General features: G+C 36.2%; 1 protein-coding gene across 1 annotated transcript in view; it reads left to right on the forward strand.

The window, feature by feature from the left end:
• svep1 (sushi, von Willebrand factor type A, EGF and pentraxin domain containing 1) overlaps nt 1–17,142 on the forward strand; it is a 170,136-nt gene that overhangs the window by 11,385 nt on the left and 141,609 nt on the right. Inside the window, exons 2-3 of the mRNA XM_012953387.3 lie at nt 12,377–12,632; nt 13,594–13,770. Of these exons, the coding sequence (XP_012808841.2) occupies nt 12,377–12,632; nt 13,594–13,770 (433 nt within the window). The remainder of the gene's footprint in view (nt 1–12,376; nt 12,633–13,593; nt 13,771–17,142) is intronic.

The following is a 17,142-nucleotide window of genomic DNA, read 5'->3' on the forward strand; positions in this document are numbered from 1 at the left end:
TAGATTAACTGGCCCCCTGCATGGTTCTCACCTCAGATTCAGGCTGTAATCCCTCTGTATTGTTTAAAAATGTAATCCCCTGTGTTTTTCACACCTTTTAATACCTGCATTGTTCACCCCCTGCAGTGTTCACACCTCAGGCTCAGACTGTAATCACTCCCATTGTTCACTTCTTCACACCTCAGACATAGGTACTGTAGGCAGAGTATGGCACATACAGCCAGCATAGGGCAGGGAGGGTATGGCACACACAGGAAGGGTAGGGCAGGCAGAGTATGGCACACACAGTCAGGGTAGGGCAGGCAGAGTATGGCACACACAGGCAGGGTAGGACAGGCAGAGTATGGCACACACAGTCAGGGTAGGACAGGCAGAGTATGGCACACACAGACAGCATAGGACAGGCAGAGTGCTGCCTGTGTGTGCCATACTCTGCCTGCCCTATGCTGCTTGTGGGAGGTGAACCTGGCAGGGGTTTGTTGTGGGAGTTTGTTAGCAGTTGGAAATAGCCATTAAATGGTCCCAAAGGTGTGTAATTATGTACTGGGGGTTGCTCTGCTATCCACAGGGGAGGAGGCATATGGAATTTAAGGGTATATCTTAATATGACATAATTCTTTCACATATGAATGATGGTTGATATCCCCACAGTAAGGACCAAGCATTTGGGATTTTGCTGTGCTACCACCATTGTGATAAAATAGGTGTGGTTTGAAGTGGGTGTGGTTTCAAAAAGGGGAGTGGTCAAAACTGGCTTCCATTAGCGGCCCTCCACCATGTATGCTAGAGAAATTCCGGCCCTCGGCACCGTAGAAGTTGGACAGCACTGGCTTAGCAGAACATGGGTAGAGATTAGTGTGGATCTTGGCATAACTAGATGTGGTCAACATAAATAATGAATGTATCTACAGTTTATCTATAGAACACAGACATAGTTGTATATAACAGAGCTATTTATCTCTTGTATCAGTTATCAATTGTATGTTTTTATTTAATCTGTATGTACAGTGTATAAACCCATGTATTGTACAGCGCTGAAGAATATGTTGGTGATTTATAAATATGAGTCAGTTATAAAAATAATTAAAACAATAATAATATATTAGAATTATATGCATGTGTCTACAAAGCCCCATGACCACTGCATAGAGTTTAAAAAGATCCTTTGAAAAAAAAAAATATGCCACATTAATGTGCAGAAAAAGAAAATAAATAATGCCTTTGCTTCCCTCCAAAAAAGCACTGGTTCTTTTTTTGTTTCTCAGTAATTTAAGAATTACAACTAAATTAATGTTACTGCTCACTATGGGACTGCAATGAAAATGTTTATATACTGAAGCTTTATTTCCAAATGCATCATTAATATGAGTCTGGGAATTGAAGCTTCCAAAAAAATGAAAAGAATACATTTTCATTATGGTAAAAAGCAGAAAAAGTTAAGTAAGTCGTGTTCTACAAACCCTACTCACTGACTTGAGGCAGCATGAACTGTTTAGACAGCATTCATTGGTCATTTCTTAACTCATTGGTTAGAACCTTGGATGGAGAGTATCAGATGAAGGTAGCATTCTCTAGCTGAGACTGAAACCAGTGAGAGACCAATCAGAAGCCACAAAGAATAGGAACAATGAATGGCAGTAAATCACAGTAAATACCTGTTGGCTCTGGCTGACATTCACTTTTATGAACATATTTGAAAAAGAAACTACTTACTGTAAAAATAAAAAGACAAATAAGAATCACTGTTTTGGTTTTAACTTGGAATAATATATTAATGGGTTAGTTGTTAAAAGAGAAGGAAAGTCACAAACACTTGGGAGTCCCACTTACTTACCTGATACCCCAGGCCAGTTCAGGTAAGTGAATACAATCACTGGGGGGTGCCTAGCTTTTGACACTCTCCACTGATTGTTAACTTTCCTTCTCCTTTAAAGGGGTGCTCCATCCAAAATGTGTTTTTGCATAATGTATAGCATTTTTTGTGGATTTAGTTTTTTGGAAATGTAATTGCTGTTGAAGGCATTATGTTTCTAAAAATAAGGTTAAGGACACCCAGGCTTTATAATTCTGTCTTTTATCAGGGATTCTGGAAAGTTCAGAGAAAACACAAAGGGGGAAAAGTCAGTAATGGAAAAATTATTCACAATGTGAAAATGTGTGCCTCTGTACAAACTAATTTACCTCTGCACAAATTCTATATGGGCTGTGCGAATGCGGAAATTATTTAGCGACCTCTTCCAAGAGTGGAAAGAAAGTTTGCAAATGTTATTTTTTGTGACAATGTGCAATGTATATAATAAAACTTTGCAATGCAATAACAGTCTAATGAACAATATTACATTGCAAAATGCGAATTCTTATTTGTGCGCATTTTTTTCCATGTATGACTTATTACATTCCCCCAAAAGAGCAGTGACTAGTCATTTTTTCCTTTTTTTTTTCTTGTTTTGTTAAATTAATGTTCCAGCCACTTTCTTACTCTTTTGGGGTGGAGGTCTCATGTTATACTTAATATACAAATACAATAAAGCAACTTAAATACCTTAAAATACATTGATTCCCATGATTATACAGTACATGAGTGACCTGCACTTGGAAAAGGTAGCAATAGCTCCAGTCATTACTGAACATGCTTAACAATACAATACAATCATGAATTGTTGAATATTTATATTTTATAGCAAAATACAACCCAAGATCAAGGAAGGGCCAGACCATTTAATAGTTCCCACACATTTTTTTCTTAAAGCAAATAAAAAATGGGATTCCTGTGCTTAGCGGTAGGGTTCTTGGTTGAATGCCTAATGCATTCTTGAATTAATTTGCAAATTCCCAAATTCTTCAAATGGAGCTGTAATGTTGTGAAACCTCATTTTGAGATGATAATCAAATGTGTTTGCCAAGTGCTAGAGTTTAATAATACAAACACCTGTCTTCTGGGAGTCTCATACTAACATCTTTTTCACATTTGACATGGGAAGGATTCTTAACAGTGTCATTTTCAGCCTTCATCAAAATAAAATAAACAGAGCTATAAAACAGAAAGTATCCAGCTACACAGTCAGCTGCTTATTAAATGACATTTTATGTGCATTTCTGAATAGAATTTCCGTGTGCATGGATGCCGCAATAAAAACAAGTACAAGTTCCACAAGAGTGGAAGTCAGACAGGATCATGTATACATCCAAAATCACAGAGATTCAGAAAATATGTATGTATGTATGTATGTATATCTTTATTTATAAAGCGCTACTTATGTACGCAGCGCTGTACAGTAGAATACATTAATACAAACGGAATTATTAAGATAATAATAGAAAAATACAAAGTACAGGTATAGGACCCATTATCCAGAATGCTCGGGACCAAGGGTATTCCGGATAAGGGGTCTTTCCGTAATTTGGATCTCAATACCTTAAAGGAACAGTAACACCAAAAAATGAAAGTGTATAAAAATAATTAATATATTATGTACTATTGCCCTGCACTGGTAAAAGTTGTGTGTTTGCTTCATAAACACTACTGCAGTTATATAAATACCCTGCTGTGTAGCCATGGGGGCAGCCATTTAAATTGAAAAAAGGAGAAAAGGCACAGGTTACTAAGCAGATAACAGATAAGTAGCATAGATTGCCATTGTATTCTACACAGTTTATCTGTTATCTTCTTATGTAACCTGAGCCTTTTCTCCTTTTTTCAATTTAAATGGCTGCCCCCATGGCTACACAACAGCTATTTCTATTAACTACATTAGTCTTTCTGAAGCAAACACACAACTTTTACCAGTGCAGGGCAACAGTACATTATAGTTTAATTGTTTTAAAACATTTTTATTTTTTAGTGTTACTGTTCCTTTAAGTCTACTAAAAAATCAATAAAACCCAATAGGATTGTTTTGCATTCAATAAGGATTAATTATATCTTGGTTGGAATCAATTACAAGGTTCTGTTTTATTTCTACATAGAAAAAGGAAATCATAATAATTCTGAATTATTTGATTAAAATGGAGTCTATGGGAGATGGGCATTCCGTAATTCGGAGCTTTCTGGATAACGGGTTTCCGGATAAGGGGTCCGATACCTGTAAAACAATAAATACAGATAGATACAAGATAAATACAGTTGCAATAAGTAAAGAGTCAAAGACACAAGAGGATGGAGGTCCCTGCCCCGTAGAGCTTACAATCTATATAAATATCTATATATTATACAGCTATTCCTTTATTCAAAACAGTACCTAGTAGTGGTGGAATAGGGAGGAAAAATATTTATTTTTAGCCCAGCCAAACAGAATAGACAATATTACTGTACTTCTGGGTAAATAGGACACAGTCGGTACTGACCACTCAGTGGTTAATGGACCATGCAGTAGGGCAGGGATCCCCAACCTTTTACACCCGTGAGCCACATTCAAATGGAAAAAGTGTTGGGGGCAACACAAGCATGGATAAATTTCCTGGGGGTGCCAATAAGAGCTATAATTGGCTATTTGGTAGCCCCTATGTGGACCGGCTTTACATTGGGTTATATGCAATCAATACTTGCCTCCAAGCCATGAATTTAAAAATAAGCACCTACTTTGAGGCCACTGGGAGCAACATCCAAGGGGTTAGTAAGCAACATGTTGCTCACGAACCACTGGTTGGGGATCACTGCAGTAGGGCAACACCTTAGGGGACCCCAACTGAAGCTGAGCCTCATTTTCAGTTTTTATATAGTACTTACCGGGCCATGGAGTGGCAGAAGGAGACATCAGACATATGACATCACCCACCCCCTGGAGAATTCCATGAGAAATAAACTTTTTGCGTTTGTGTATCAGCACTGTTATTAAGTATTGCAGAAAACTGGACAGTTACTTTTTATTTTTAAATATGTGAAAAAAAATAGCTTACACTGGAAAATTCTCTAAATATAACACAAAAGTTAAACTGAAGAAAATTCTGTTACAATGGTGTATATTCAAGCCAACTGATAATTTGCAGATTTTTTTTCAGTTGCATTTTCCAACTGGAACGCAGATATCATTGCATAATCTTCTTTAACCATTTCTGTAACTGGTTTCCTTTGATCATGCCATGCCACATGTTGCCAGTAAACATGGAGTGGGACGAAAAACAAATTGGAATCTGGAACCACAGCATCTACAGCATCAGGATGACTGTAAATATATACCAAGGCTGTAGATTGTTTGCACTTAAAGGGTTAAAGTAGGGTTAAGATTAAGTCACAGAATGAGTAAAAATCTATATTCATAACGATCACAGCAGTGAACCTGTTTTTTTTTTTTTCTCCCGCTGTTTGCATTAATGAGAGGGGGTATATTTTTAGGTTCCCTGGTAACACAAGATAAAGATGAAAAATGCAAAACAAAGACTGAACTGCTGATGCCAGAAAAGATGATTATAATTTGGCTGGTCAGTAAAGATATGGATGTACTAAGCACCTTGAAGGAATTATGGATAAAGTAAAAAAAAAAAAACATGGTCAGTTAGAGGGTTCTTTTCATTAAATACCTAGCATACAGTTAGATACTTTTGGGCGAAACCAGTGATTTATTGCTTTGTCCTTCAGCAGTTATGATGGTTTTAAACTTTCATCCTTTAAGGGATGCTATTTTCCAAATAAAAAAAGAAATTGATTTATTTAATGAAATAACAGAGCCAGTGGTGAGTTTTATCGATGTGAAAAACTGTGAGATTAAATGTTTCAGTTCCAATGGGTTATTCTTTTTATTTCTGACAGTCAGCAAAAGTGAACATGAGGAGCCTAGAATGTTCTGGGGGATGTTATAAATCATGCATTGTTATGTCCTTATAATGCTCGAATAGCTGAAGGACCAACACTTTTCATTATAGTGTGACCTGACAGATTTTTGCTTCAGTACACCTGGGTAAATTACTTTCTTATTGCTATCGCATATTTCATTCTCCCAAACCATTATTAAATAAAGCAGAAATGTCCATGTGGTAGACTTGAGATATGGCTGTTGGGATAGTATGAATAATGGAGCGGAGGAAATAGTAAACTCCATGGCTGATGTATTGCAGTGTGCTTCTGTATGTTATGAAAGGAGAAACATGTTTAATGAATGTTCTTAACTGTTGGTGTTAATATTGCTTTTATGACATTAGATGTAACACCCATCCTATTATGAAATCATTAACTGGGATCAGTTAACTAATCAGAAGTACTTTTGCCATAACAGTTTGATTGATATTCATTATAGTTTACATCTCAAGTTACAATATATATTAGGCGTGCTCAATCATGTAGTTTAAGTGAAACTCCCAAAAACATATCCAGAAGCTAGAGCACTGCATGTTATACATGTCTTTGTACAAACACTTATTTGTAAAACTGGAAATTCTTTGAACCAGTAGAACTTTGCAGGTGAACTGCTGACTCCCCCACTGGGTTGCCTTTGGCAGGCTCCCAGGGTAATTACAGTATGTTACTGATGTCTACAAATGTTATCCCGTCTGCAGCTCATGGCCTAGCCGCGTTCCCATGGGTTTGCAGCTCTTCAGATTTTAGTCCATGAAACTTGCAGATGGAATTGCTACCAGTTCTCTCAGCTCTAATAACAAGAACACCTGAAAATATTGCAGTATAATGGGTGTCTCCAGACGCTTGCATTGGTCTGGCCTGGGAAGCTTTTTGCAGTATTTCACGAAATGATCAATTGGAACTTTAACAACTGTTAAAAGCATTCAGTTGTATAACTAAACCTCAATGCCACTGTGAGCCATGACTGAATTAAGTCCAGACAGTTGAGGACTCAGGAGCATGGAATGTCTCCAATAACACAATAATCTGTAACAAGGTTTTGAACCTAACTTGATTTGGATCACAGCCAGCACAGCACATACAAGGATAGAAACACTGTGGCAAACAGAAATGCATTGCAGAGATTTTGCTTTTGCTAAAAGGCACATAAATGTTACCTGAAAGCTACGCCTATGCTTAAACCCAGGATACAGTGCTCATTTAGAGGTGATAGAAAATCTAACCATGTAAATTTCAGCTCTATCAACTTTATTGGCAGTTTCTTTTATGATATTAAGCCAGAAATCAATCATGTGAATCACTTTAGACAAGTGAACCCTTGAACTAGTGGAACTTATCAGTAAATTCTCAAGATTAATGAGCCTGTTCATTCAGCTGTACTGTTGGATTACTCTGAGGGAATGAAAAAACCAAAGATCTGAGAGCAGAACGCCCAGCTGCTGGGATGTCAGAAGTTATGGTTCAAAATTAGCAGGGTGCATGGATGGATGGATAGATGTACGAACGTACGTACGTACGTACGTACGTACGTACGTACGTACAAGCTTCTTTATTGGGGCAATAAAACTCAAATTCAGAGGGACTTTATAGATAAATTGTGATCTTAACTATAATATAGGGCTTATTCAAAAATAGGTGCTAAGGATAGTTGCCCATAGAAACAAATTAGCAGCTACACTACTTGCCCATAGAAACAAATTAGCAGCTACTGTTTGGCAAAACTGCATCCAGTGCATTTGATGCATGCAATTGTTTTTGCGTTTTGATGTAAACCAGATGCAATTAATTGAAACATTTCCATGTCTGTTTGGTGTCAATCACTTCAAAACAACATCTGCATCTAATTATTTAGGTGCATTTACGTGGCATGTTTTGAGGCAGTGTGCAGTGGGAACCTTTGCACTTCCACCACCAGGTGCCAGTAGCTCCATCGTTCCCCTGTGCCTGTTGCCACACTTGTTTGCAATTCATCCAAAAAGATTAACTTGGAGCATTAGCACCTGCTGTCAAAATACAAAGGGGCAGTTTTGGTTTTTTTGAATGAATTACATCAATTCATGCAATGACTGCGGCAAACTGTAAGTGACCACAACTTTGGTTGTGCTTACTAATTGAGCCCTAAGATCTCATTGGTTGTCAGGGGCAATTTAGCACTTATCTTAAATGAATCCTTTATATGTAGTAAGATGGCTAATTGCTAAATACAGTAACCCATAGAAACCTTTTAGCTGGACTGAGATCCAGTAATCCTGTATTCTGCTTAGTACAGGCCAATAAATATTGTATTTTATCCGTAGGATTTTATTTCTGCCATTTATCATCATAATTTATTTATTAAGCACTAGTAAATTACCCAGTGCTATTATAACAAACAGGGGTCTAACAATAATATATATATATATATATATATATATTAAAAATAATATATATATATATATATATATATATATATATATATATATATATATATATATATATATATAATATACGAATAGAATATATATCCTTGGGATGCACCAGGTCAGGATTCTGGGTCCAGATTTTGGTAAATTCTAGCACATTTTTAGACAAGTAACCAGTAAATGTTATTTGCTGATTAGCTGCTATACTAGAATTTGCAACTTTTATTACATTACCTTGAACATAGACTATTTTTTAAAAATAAAAGTCATACTGAAGAGTTCTATATTTAATTTACAGACTGTAGGGTTGATTCACTAAAGGTCGATAAGTTTTATCACACTTTTTTGTGTTCAAATTGACACAAAAAAAAACGATTCGTATTATCGCATGCGTTAAGTCGCATATCGCATGCGTTAAATTTTAATTTAAGTTCATTTTAACGCATGCGTTAATTAGCGCACAGAAATAATACTAAAGCATGATTACCAAACACTTAGACGCACTAAATATCGCATTAGTCTGTGCGAAAATTAACTAATTATAGAAAAGTACAGTTAATGAGCTTTTGGCAACACAATATGGACTTTGCAGTGTGATTTATTCAAGTATATGTTGGCCCTAGAGTGATGCAGCCGCCAGTTTGCAGGGAAATGGTCATTTTCATAAAAGTAGTTTTACGAAAGTAATGGCATGTATGGCTAATATGGCGTGCGTTTTTTCGCACGTGACTGTGCGCGATGCGTTGATTAGCGCGCGTTCCATCAAATACCGCACGAAAATAGTCTTCGCGACTAAAAAAACTAGCAAAAATGTATTCGAAAAGTGTGTTTCAGAGTCTGCAACTAGAACAACTATTTTTTTATACTGTTTTGCTCAAGGTTGTTGTTGTTGCTTTGTTACCTGTAGCCATGCTATACATGCTTTGATTTATTTATTTTAGACTTATATAAAACTGCCCTAGAAAAGAGATGGAAGAAGGACCTACACCAGGAGATACCAAATTTACTGAACTCTAAATAAAACCCCCATAAACTCTACATTCTTTCATTTATCCAGCTGTCAAAAACACATCCTTTAGTTGGCATTTATTCAGAGTTACGACTGCATTTTGTTTAAAGTAACACTCTCTGCAGTGATCACCCAGGAAGGTTATTTAATGTCAACAAATTATCTGTGCTTTTATCTACAATTTGACTTGTGGGTCATTTTAAAAATGAGACACTCAGCTACTAAAAACCCATTTCTATTTGGAAAAAAACAATAAATCCTGTTTCTGTGTGGCTTACCCAATACCAGAAGCATCACAGCCACTCTACTGTCTTGGGACTAATTTCTTGTAAATGTGTTTGGGTTTCAGTTAATGCTTAGTTTAATTCAAACCAATATAATGTTTGTAGACTATCATTCAGTAACTAAATATATTTTACACTTACACGATAAAGAACTATTAAAGAAGTTCAAAAATAATCCGGTGTATCCTTAAAATACTAGTTTATGTGGACCCAATTTAATTACATTCCAAAAAAACTATTATAAGTTATAATGCCTTTACTCAATGACTCCTGTTAGTAGAGGAACAAATGATGTGAAAGTAAGGTACTTAGACATCTGAACAAACAAAGGGACAAAAATAACAACTACTCAGCAGAGCAATTAAGCATCTGAGCTTCATGTTGATTTAGCAAAAGGTAATAGCATGTTTCCCATGGTCATTGTAGATTGAGAAAATACAATGATACCCAGTCATTATCCTTTAAGTGAGGGTGGCAGGTTTATTTTAAAAGTAAACTCTAAACTCTTATTATTTACTTCTGGTTATCAATTTCATAGACTGGCAGCTCCCTACCTTCTTGCATTTTCTAGGGAACAGGTAGCAACTGATCTGTGTGTTGCTCCTAAGGTCCGATCTACCCCTAATGATAAGTCCAACATATATTAAAACATATGAACCTAGTAACTACTAATTTGGCTTACTTTCATGCATAACAGAGGTGCAATAAAGACTCATCTCTGATAAAAATGAGCACTTAAATCATATGTTAAATAAAATAACTGGAAATTGCCCCTTAGAATATATATATATTGTGGCAAATATTATTTAAGCATATGCTTACATGTGTGGCATGAATAAAGGTCTCATTCTGTGAAACTTCTGCAGTAGGTACTTAGATAACCTTGGATCTATAAACTTTGTTAGTGAAAAAATTGCTTTCCATGGTTCTGAAAGTAAAAAAAGATGTTGGGCACATCAAAAACATTTTCAGTGGCAAGTTTTTGTGCCCATTTCACAAATAAATCAACCAATGACGAAACGTGGAAATTCGCCACAAATCCACAACAGGCATTCTTTTGCTCATCATTAGTGTTTATTGATATTTTAGAGTAAACAGTTTGACAATGTTACAACAAGGTTGCTCAAGAAAAGATACATTTAGATTAAAATTAAGTGAATAATGGAAAGAGAAAGAACAGTTAAGAGAGCAACATATCTGAACAAATGAATAAAAACCATGTCTCAGGCTGAATATCTACTGCATTATCTGCATTAAATAAAAGAAGGTAAACAATAGGTAGAATATAGAACATTAAGGATTAAGGAGTGCTGGGGAGTCAATCTTCAAAATTATTCATACATTTCTGTATTATTTTTTGGCAGCAATCTCTAAAATATCTAAAAAAGGGGGGGTGGGTATTCTGATTCCTTATCAGTCTTGTAATGTGAAATTTATAAACTATACATACAGTATATTGTGAGTTGGTCCCTAAGATCGGGTAACTGACAGCAGCACAGATTATGTGCAGTAAATCATCAGAAAAGTAGATGGGGGGCTATTCTGGGGGCATTTTTAATTCACTGCTAACTGCTTTTGCTGCTTTATTCTAATTTGAGTGTTCCAATAGTGTAGTCTAAATGGTTCCACCTCTGATAATGCAGTGGTATCTTTCACCACTTGTGTGTAGTTATTACAGCCACATGGGTTACATGGAATAATAATCTGTTTAACAAGAAGGTAGCATATACTGTATATTTATATTTTACAGACAATATATACAATGATATAGCTAGTCTTTGGGGCTGATTTACTAACCCACGAATCCGACCCGAATTGGAAAAGTTCCGACTTGAAAACGAACATTTTGCGACTTTTTCGTATGTTTTGCGATTTTTTCGGATTCTGTACGAATTTTTCGTACCAATACGATTTTTGCGTAAAAACGCGAGTTTTTGCGCATTTTTCGTAGCGTTAAAACTTACGCGAAAAATGCGCAACTTTTCGCGTAAGTTTTAACGCTATGCAAAATGCGCAACTTTTTACGCAACTTTCGTAATGGATAGGAAAACTCGCGTTTTTACGCAAAAATCGTATTGGTAACGAAAAATTCGTAAAGAATCCGAAAAAAATCGCAAAATACCGATCATTACGAAAAAAACGCAATCGGACTCCATTTGACCCGTTCGTGGGTAAGTAAATCAGCCCCTTTGTATTGCATTTTATGAACTACATTAATCAAAACTAATGAAGTTTATTTTGTATATTGTGATGGCTCTATGGAAGAGCAGAGCAGAATGTATTTTTCTTCCAAATCATTGCCACCACTGAAAAACCTCATATGGAGGTACTTATGACTTTACATGAACCACTTGTTTGACAAGTTCAGTACAACTAGTATAGGGAAAGAAGTTTGCATTCTTTTACAAGAAGTGGTACTTGAAAGTACCTTAAGGACAACCATTGTCTGGAGTGTTTTTTTTTTATAATTTCAATAGATCATGTTTTCAATATGTTGGCCTATAATAATACTAGCATGTTGCTTCTTTATCTTCAGACACATTTGTTCTTTTATATTAAATAGGCCAAATTATTTTACAGAGTTTGGCATCTCAACTGTTCTCAGAACATGGGTGGTCTGTACTCTCATTTTCTTCCTTCTTTCTTTTTTAAGAGGCTTAAACTAGTGTTAAGTTCACATCATGTAATCATTTCAGCATATATTTAGTTTAAAGTAAAACAATCACTTTTATTGAGTGAGTATATGCTCCAGTTACTAGTTTGTCCTATTTGTATGAATATGTTTATCTTCATCCACCATAGAGTAAATACGTCTTTAGAATTCTTTATACAGAGAAGAAAGTATTAGATATATCAGTGTTCACACTGTGTAACTTGCTGTATTTTTCAGCAAATCCTTAGGTACTCCCGGAGTAATTCTACAAAGGTGATATTTCTTATAACTGATGGCTATTCAAATGGCGGTGACCCGAGACCAATTGCTGCAAATCTGCGGGACCTGGGAGTGGAGATCTTCACTGTTGGCATATGGCAGGGCAATATCCGAGAGCTCCATGACATGGCGTCTCACCCTAAGGAAGAACATTGTTACTTGCTCCATAGTTTTGCAGAGTTTGAAGCTTTAGCTCGACGGGCTCTGCATGAAGGTATTGCATAAAGAATTTTTTTTCAAATTCTCTTTATTAAAAGATTTAAACATTTTTTATTGTACGGGTATTGCATATTATCTGAACACTGTTACCCAGGAAGTTCCAAAACACAGTGGGGGTCATTTATCAACACTGGGCAAATTTGCCCATGGGCAGTAACCCATGACAACCAATCAAATTATTGCATATATTGTTTTACCTGCAGTTGGCTGAAAAAAAGTCAATCACTGATTGCTATGGGTTACTGCCCACGGGCACATTTGCCCAGCTTTGATAAATGACCCCCAGTAAGTCCTATAAAAACAAACAATTCTTAATTTTTCACAAATTGAACATGTTTCAAAGAAAGTGAGAGATCGGTGCATACATTTTCAATTTAGAGGTGCTTCGGTGAGAGGCATTTGTCAAGCGCAATAGTATTGTACTTCCTGTATGGGCAACTATATTTGTTTGGTATTGCATGGTATTGTACTTCCTGTATGGGCAACTATATTTGTTTGGTATTGCATGGTATTATACTTCCTGTATGGGCAAATATATTTGTTTGGTATTGCATGGTATTATACTTCCTATGGGCAAATATATTTGGTATTGTATTGTACTGCACTTCCTGTATGAGTAACTATATTTGTATATTTGGTACTGTACTTCCTGTTTGGGCAATTATGTTTGGTATTGCATTTTATTGCACGTCCTGTATGGGCATCTTTATTTGTTTGGTATTGTATGGTATTGTACTTCCTGTATGGGTAACTTTATTTGTTACTTTCTGTATGGGCAACTTTATTGGTCTCTGTCATTACTTAAGCCTGAACAGAAATAATATATTTTATTAACTATAGATTTTGTCTTTTTATTTCCTGTCAGTAACTACAGATTTTGTATTTTTATTTCCTGTCAGTAACTACAGATTTTGTCTTTAATTTCCTGTCAGTAAAATGGTACTTCTCTTTTTCAGATCTGCCATCTGGGAGTTACATTCAGGAAGATATTTCTCATTGCTCCTATCTGTGTGAAGCTGGAAAAGATTGTTGTGATGTCATGGCAAGCTGTAAGTGTGGCACTCACACTGGGCAATATGAATGTATATGTGAGAAGGGATATTATGGAAAAGGACTTCAGCATGAATGCACAGGTGAGTTAATCAACAGCCGCGAGAGTAATGAAGGGCCATGAAAAATCACATAGATGCCCCTAATGAAGCCTGAAAATGGTTTGTTTTATTTAAAGAGAAGAGATGCAGTATGTGTATCCTTCATTGGAATAGGTCAAAGCTGACTGTACTAAACATTTTAATATGCAAATACACTGTCTTTTTGTTAAGTTTGTATTTATTTTTGGTGCTGCCCACATACTGGGGTCCAGGGTACTAGCATGCTTTGATCAGTTGACAGTGGTCCTCTTGCCGCCATATCTGTGAGCCTGAATCTAAGCAGACCCTGACATATTTTCTTTTTATCTTATCCTTTCTAAAAGCATTTTTGGAATATGTATTTCATTTATTTACATTATTACAATGCTCAAGTTATAAACTAGTTAGAATAACATTTGCTGACATTTTACACTGTTACATTGCAGACCCCATTTCGTGATAGAAAGAGAAAACACAGATCAACACCAGTTTAGATACATCTAATGGAACAGCAGTATAACCTAAAACACATTGCATTCTTCTGATACTTGAAGCATAATTTGAATAACAATATAATTGCAAGCTCTTAAAAATGTTCTGTTCTAACAAAACGCATCAAACACTACAAAGACAGGCTTATTTAATAAAAAGAACTAGTCTGTAGCTAGTTACATAAAAGTCTATAGCCAAATGGCATGTTATTTACAGCAATTTTTTCCTCACTTGGCCATCCTGAATTTTTGTGGCTGTTTTGCAAAAATTTTACTGATGCCAAAATGTGGAGTTTCACAGAAAATTTCAGTCATTACTAAGATAGATAGATATATAGATATATCAAGGATGTATCTTTAAAACCACAACATGGTACTAATGAACGCAGGGTGTTTTAAAATAGTTGAACATTTTCCAACCAACATAAATTTCAAAGTCGATGCTCAGTGGATATTCCTTAGTGCATATCTGAGATGTGTTGCTAAGCTTTTTGCCTAGTTACAGAGCAAAGCAGGACACACTGACACAATGTCAGTGCTTGATAGGAAATGTAGTTCTAGTTAATAACTCATTGCTGACATATTTTGTTCTCCCTGCATTTGCTTATTATGTGACTTTTTTCATGATAACAAACTGAAAAATGTAATATCCTAAGCCAAAGGCACTGCTTCATAGGAAAACAAAGTCTTACTGTACAGTTGTACAAAGCCTGAGTCTTTACTGCCTGTCAGATGTTCAAGTACCATGCTGCGTCTCCATACTTCTTATTTCCTAAAGTGTGGTTCTCAAATAGGTAGGTTACGTTCCATATAGTTATATAATCTGCAGCTGGACTCAGCATAATGTGGGGAGAGGAAAGCAGAAACCCACATTAGCACTTTTGTTCATTACAAGCTGGAGAAGAAAGCTGCAGTTTTCTTGTGGCAGTCAGTCATGAGCAAAGGACCAGAGCAGGGCTGTAGTTTCATAGTAAGCAGACACAAAAGATTTTGATTGGCTATGCATGAATAATAGTGAGGTGCCCTCCCCCCACAGGGGCTTATTTATCAATAGTGGGCATGTGCAAACCAGTGATTGGCTTTTTTCAGCTCTCTCCATGTAGAACAATGAATGCATCAGTTTGATTTGTTGCGAAGGGTTACTGCCCATGGGCAAATGAGCCCAGTGTTGATAAATGACCAAAGCAAGAAAGCAGAGGAATAAGGAATCAATATGTATAGGAAACTACTGGGGTAACTTACTGTGACCCCAGATACAAGTAGTAGCGCACTAAGGGGTGGAAAATTGCGACCATTAGTCCTTATTCTATAAGTACAGGTATGGGACCTGTTATCCAGAATGCTCAGGACCCAGGGTATTCCGAATTAGGGATCTTTCTGTAATTTGGATCTCCAACTTAAGCCTGCTAAAAATCATTTAAATATTGAATAAACCCAATAGGCTTGTTTTGCCTCCAATAAGGATTGTACTTGATCCTTAGTTAGGATCAAGTACAAGTTTCTGTATTATAATTACAGAGAAAAAGGAAATCTTTTTTAAAAATTGGAATTATTTGCTTATAATGGAGTCTACGGGTTTCCGGATAAGGGATCCCATACCTGTACTTGCACATGGGGTCTGGCAGTGCTAGATTGGGAATTTGTGGCTATCGGCATAAAGGCAGTACAAGCCACCACAGTACTTACCACCTGCAATAGCGAAATTAACCGAAGTGTAGGGCAGGGTACAAATTCCAAAGTACAGTTACACTTTAACTAAATTAAGGGTTTCTTGTTGATATAGCAAATTAAGAATAACTTTGATGCGATTTATTCAGAGAACTAGTGGTGAGCGAAATTTTTTTCCAGGCATGGACTCATTTGTTGATTTTTTTTCACATCTTTTTGTTATGTTTCTATCAATATTACTGCTAAAGCAACTTGAGAAGTCTCAAAAAAGTGATTGTTTTACAGACTTACATGAAAACTTGTTATTGCTTAGAGGCCTTTTCTTTTTGCAACTATAATAGAGAATGATATCTTCATAAAAAATCAGTAATAGTTATAAGCTATGGCTTTAGAGAACTGAATTCTGTTCTTCAAAGAATCTTTATTTTATTATCGTTGGGGATTTTTTTCATCTTTTTTTTACTGAGATTCCTAGGTCTTACTGTATGTCTGATATGTTGTATCACAGTCAAAGAGTCCCTGGTAACGTTTGTTTATGTTGGAGTTCAAGATGAAGTTTTTGCTTTAACAACTTATGAAGGCTGTCTCTTTTTTAAAGCCTTCAGATATAATGAACCCCTGAGGGGAGCCTTATGTGCTTCATATGGGGTTATTAAACTAGTGACATGAATATACTTTTTTAAGTTGAATTGTTAGCAGATAATTAATAAGGACGTAATTATATTCATACGGATAATATAGCATGGAAAGTGTTACAGCAACAATGGATAAATAAAATAGAAAGTGTTGGCTTTCTTTTCTGCAGTATTTGGGCACAGGTTTATTTTGCCTCATTAGAAAAAAGAACAGCATATTGTTTAATCTAACTGTAGGGGGACAAATAATCTGGTTTATTAGTAGTTTTATATTCTGTGTGCTTCCATACAGGGCCGCCATCAGGGGGGGAGAGGGGGTACCGTTGTGCCGGACCCCATGAAAATCAGCTTAGGAAGGGTGCCTGGCGGCATTGCGGAAAGTTAAGCAAATTTGTGTAAGTTTTGTGCGCTTGTGTTTATGGGGGCCCCATAGAAATAACTTGTACGGGGCCCAAAACATTCTTTCTCCATAAATTTGCAGGTATATGTATTATTGGAGCCCCCATGCTTCTTGTTCTCAGTCTCTCTCCTCCCTAACATGGGGCCACCTTTCTACTTACCTACAATTTCGTATTCGTATT

This window comes from Xenopus tropicalis, chromosome 1, assembly GCF_000004195.4.
Source record: "Xenopus tropicalis strain Nigerian chromosome 1, UCB_Xtro_10.0, whole genome shotgun sequence".
Taxonomy (NCBI): Eukaryota; Metazoa; Chordata; class Amphibia; order Anura; family Pipidae; genus Xenopus; species Xenopus tropicalis.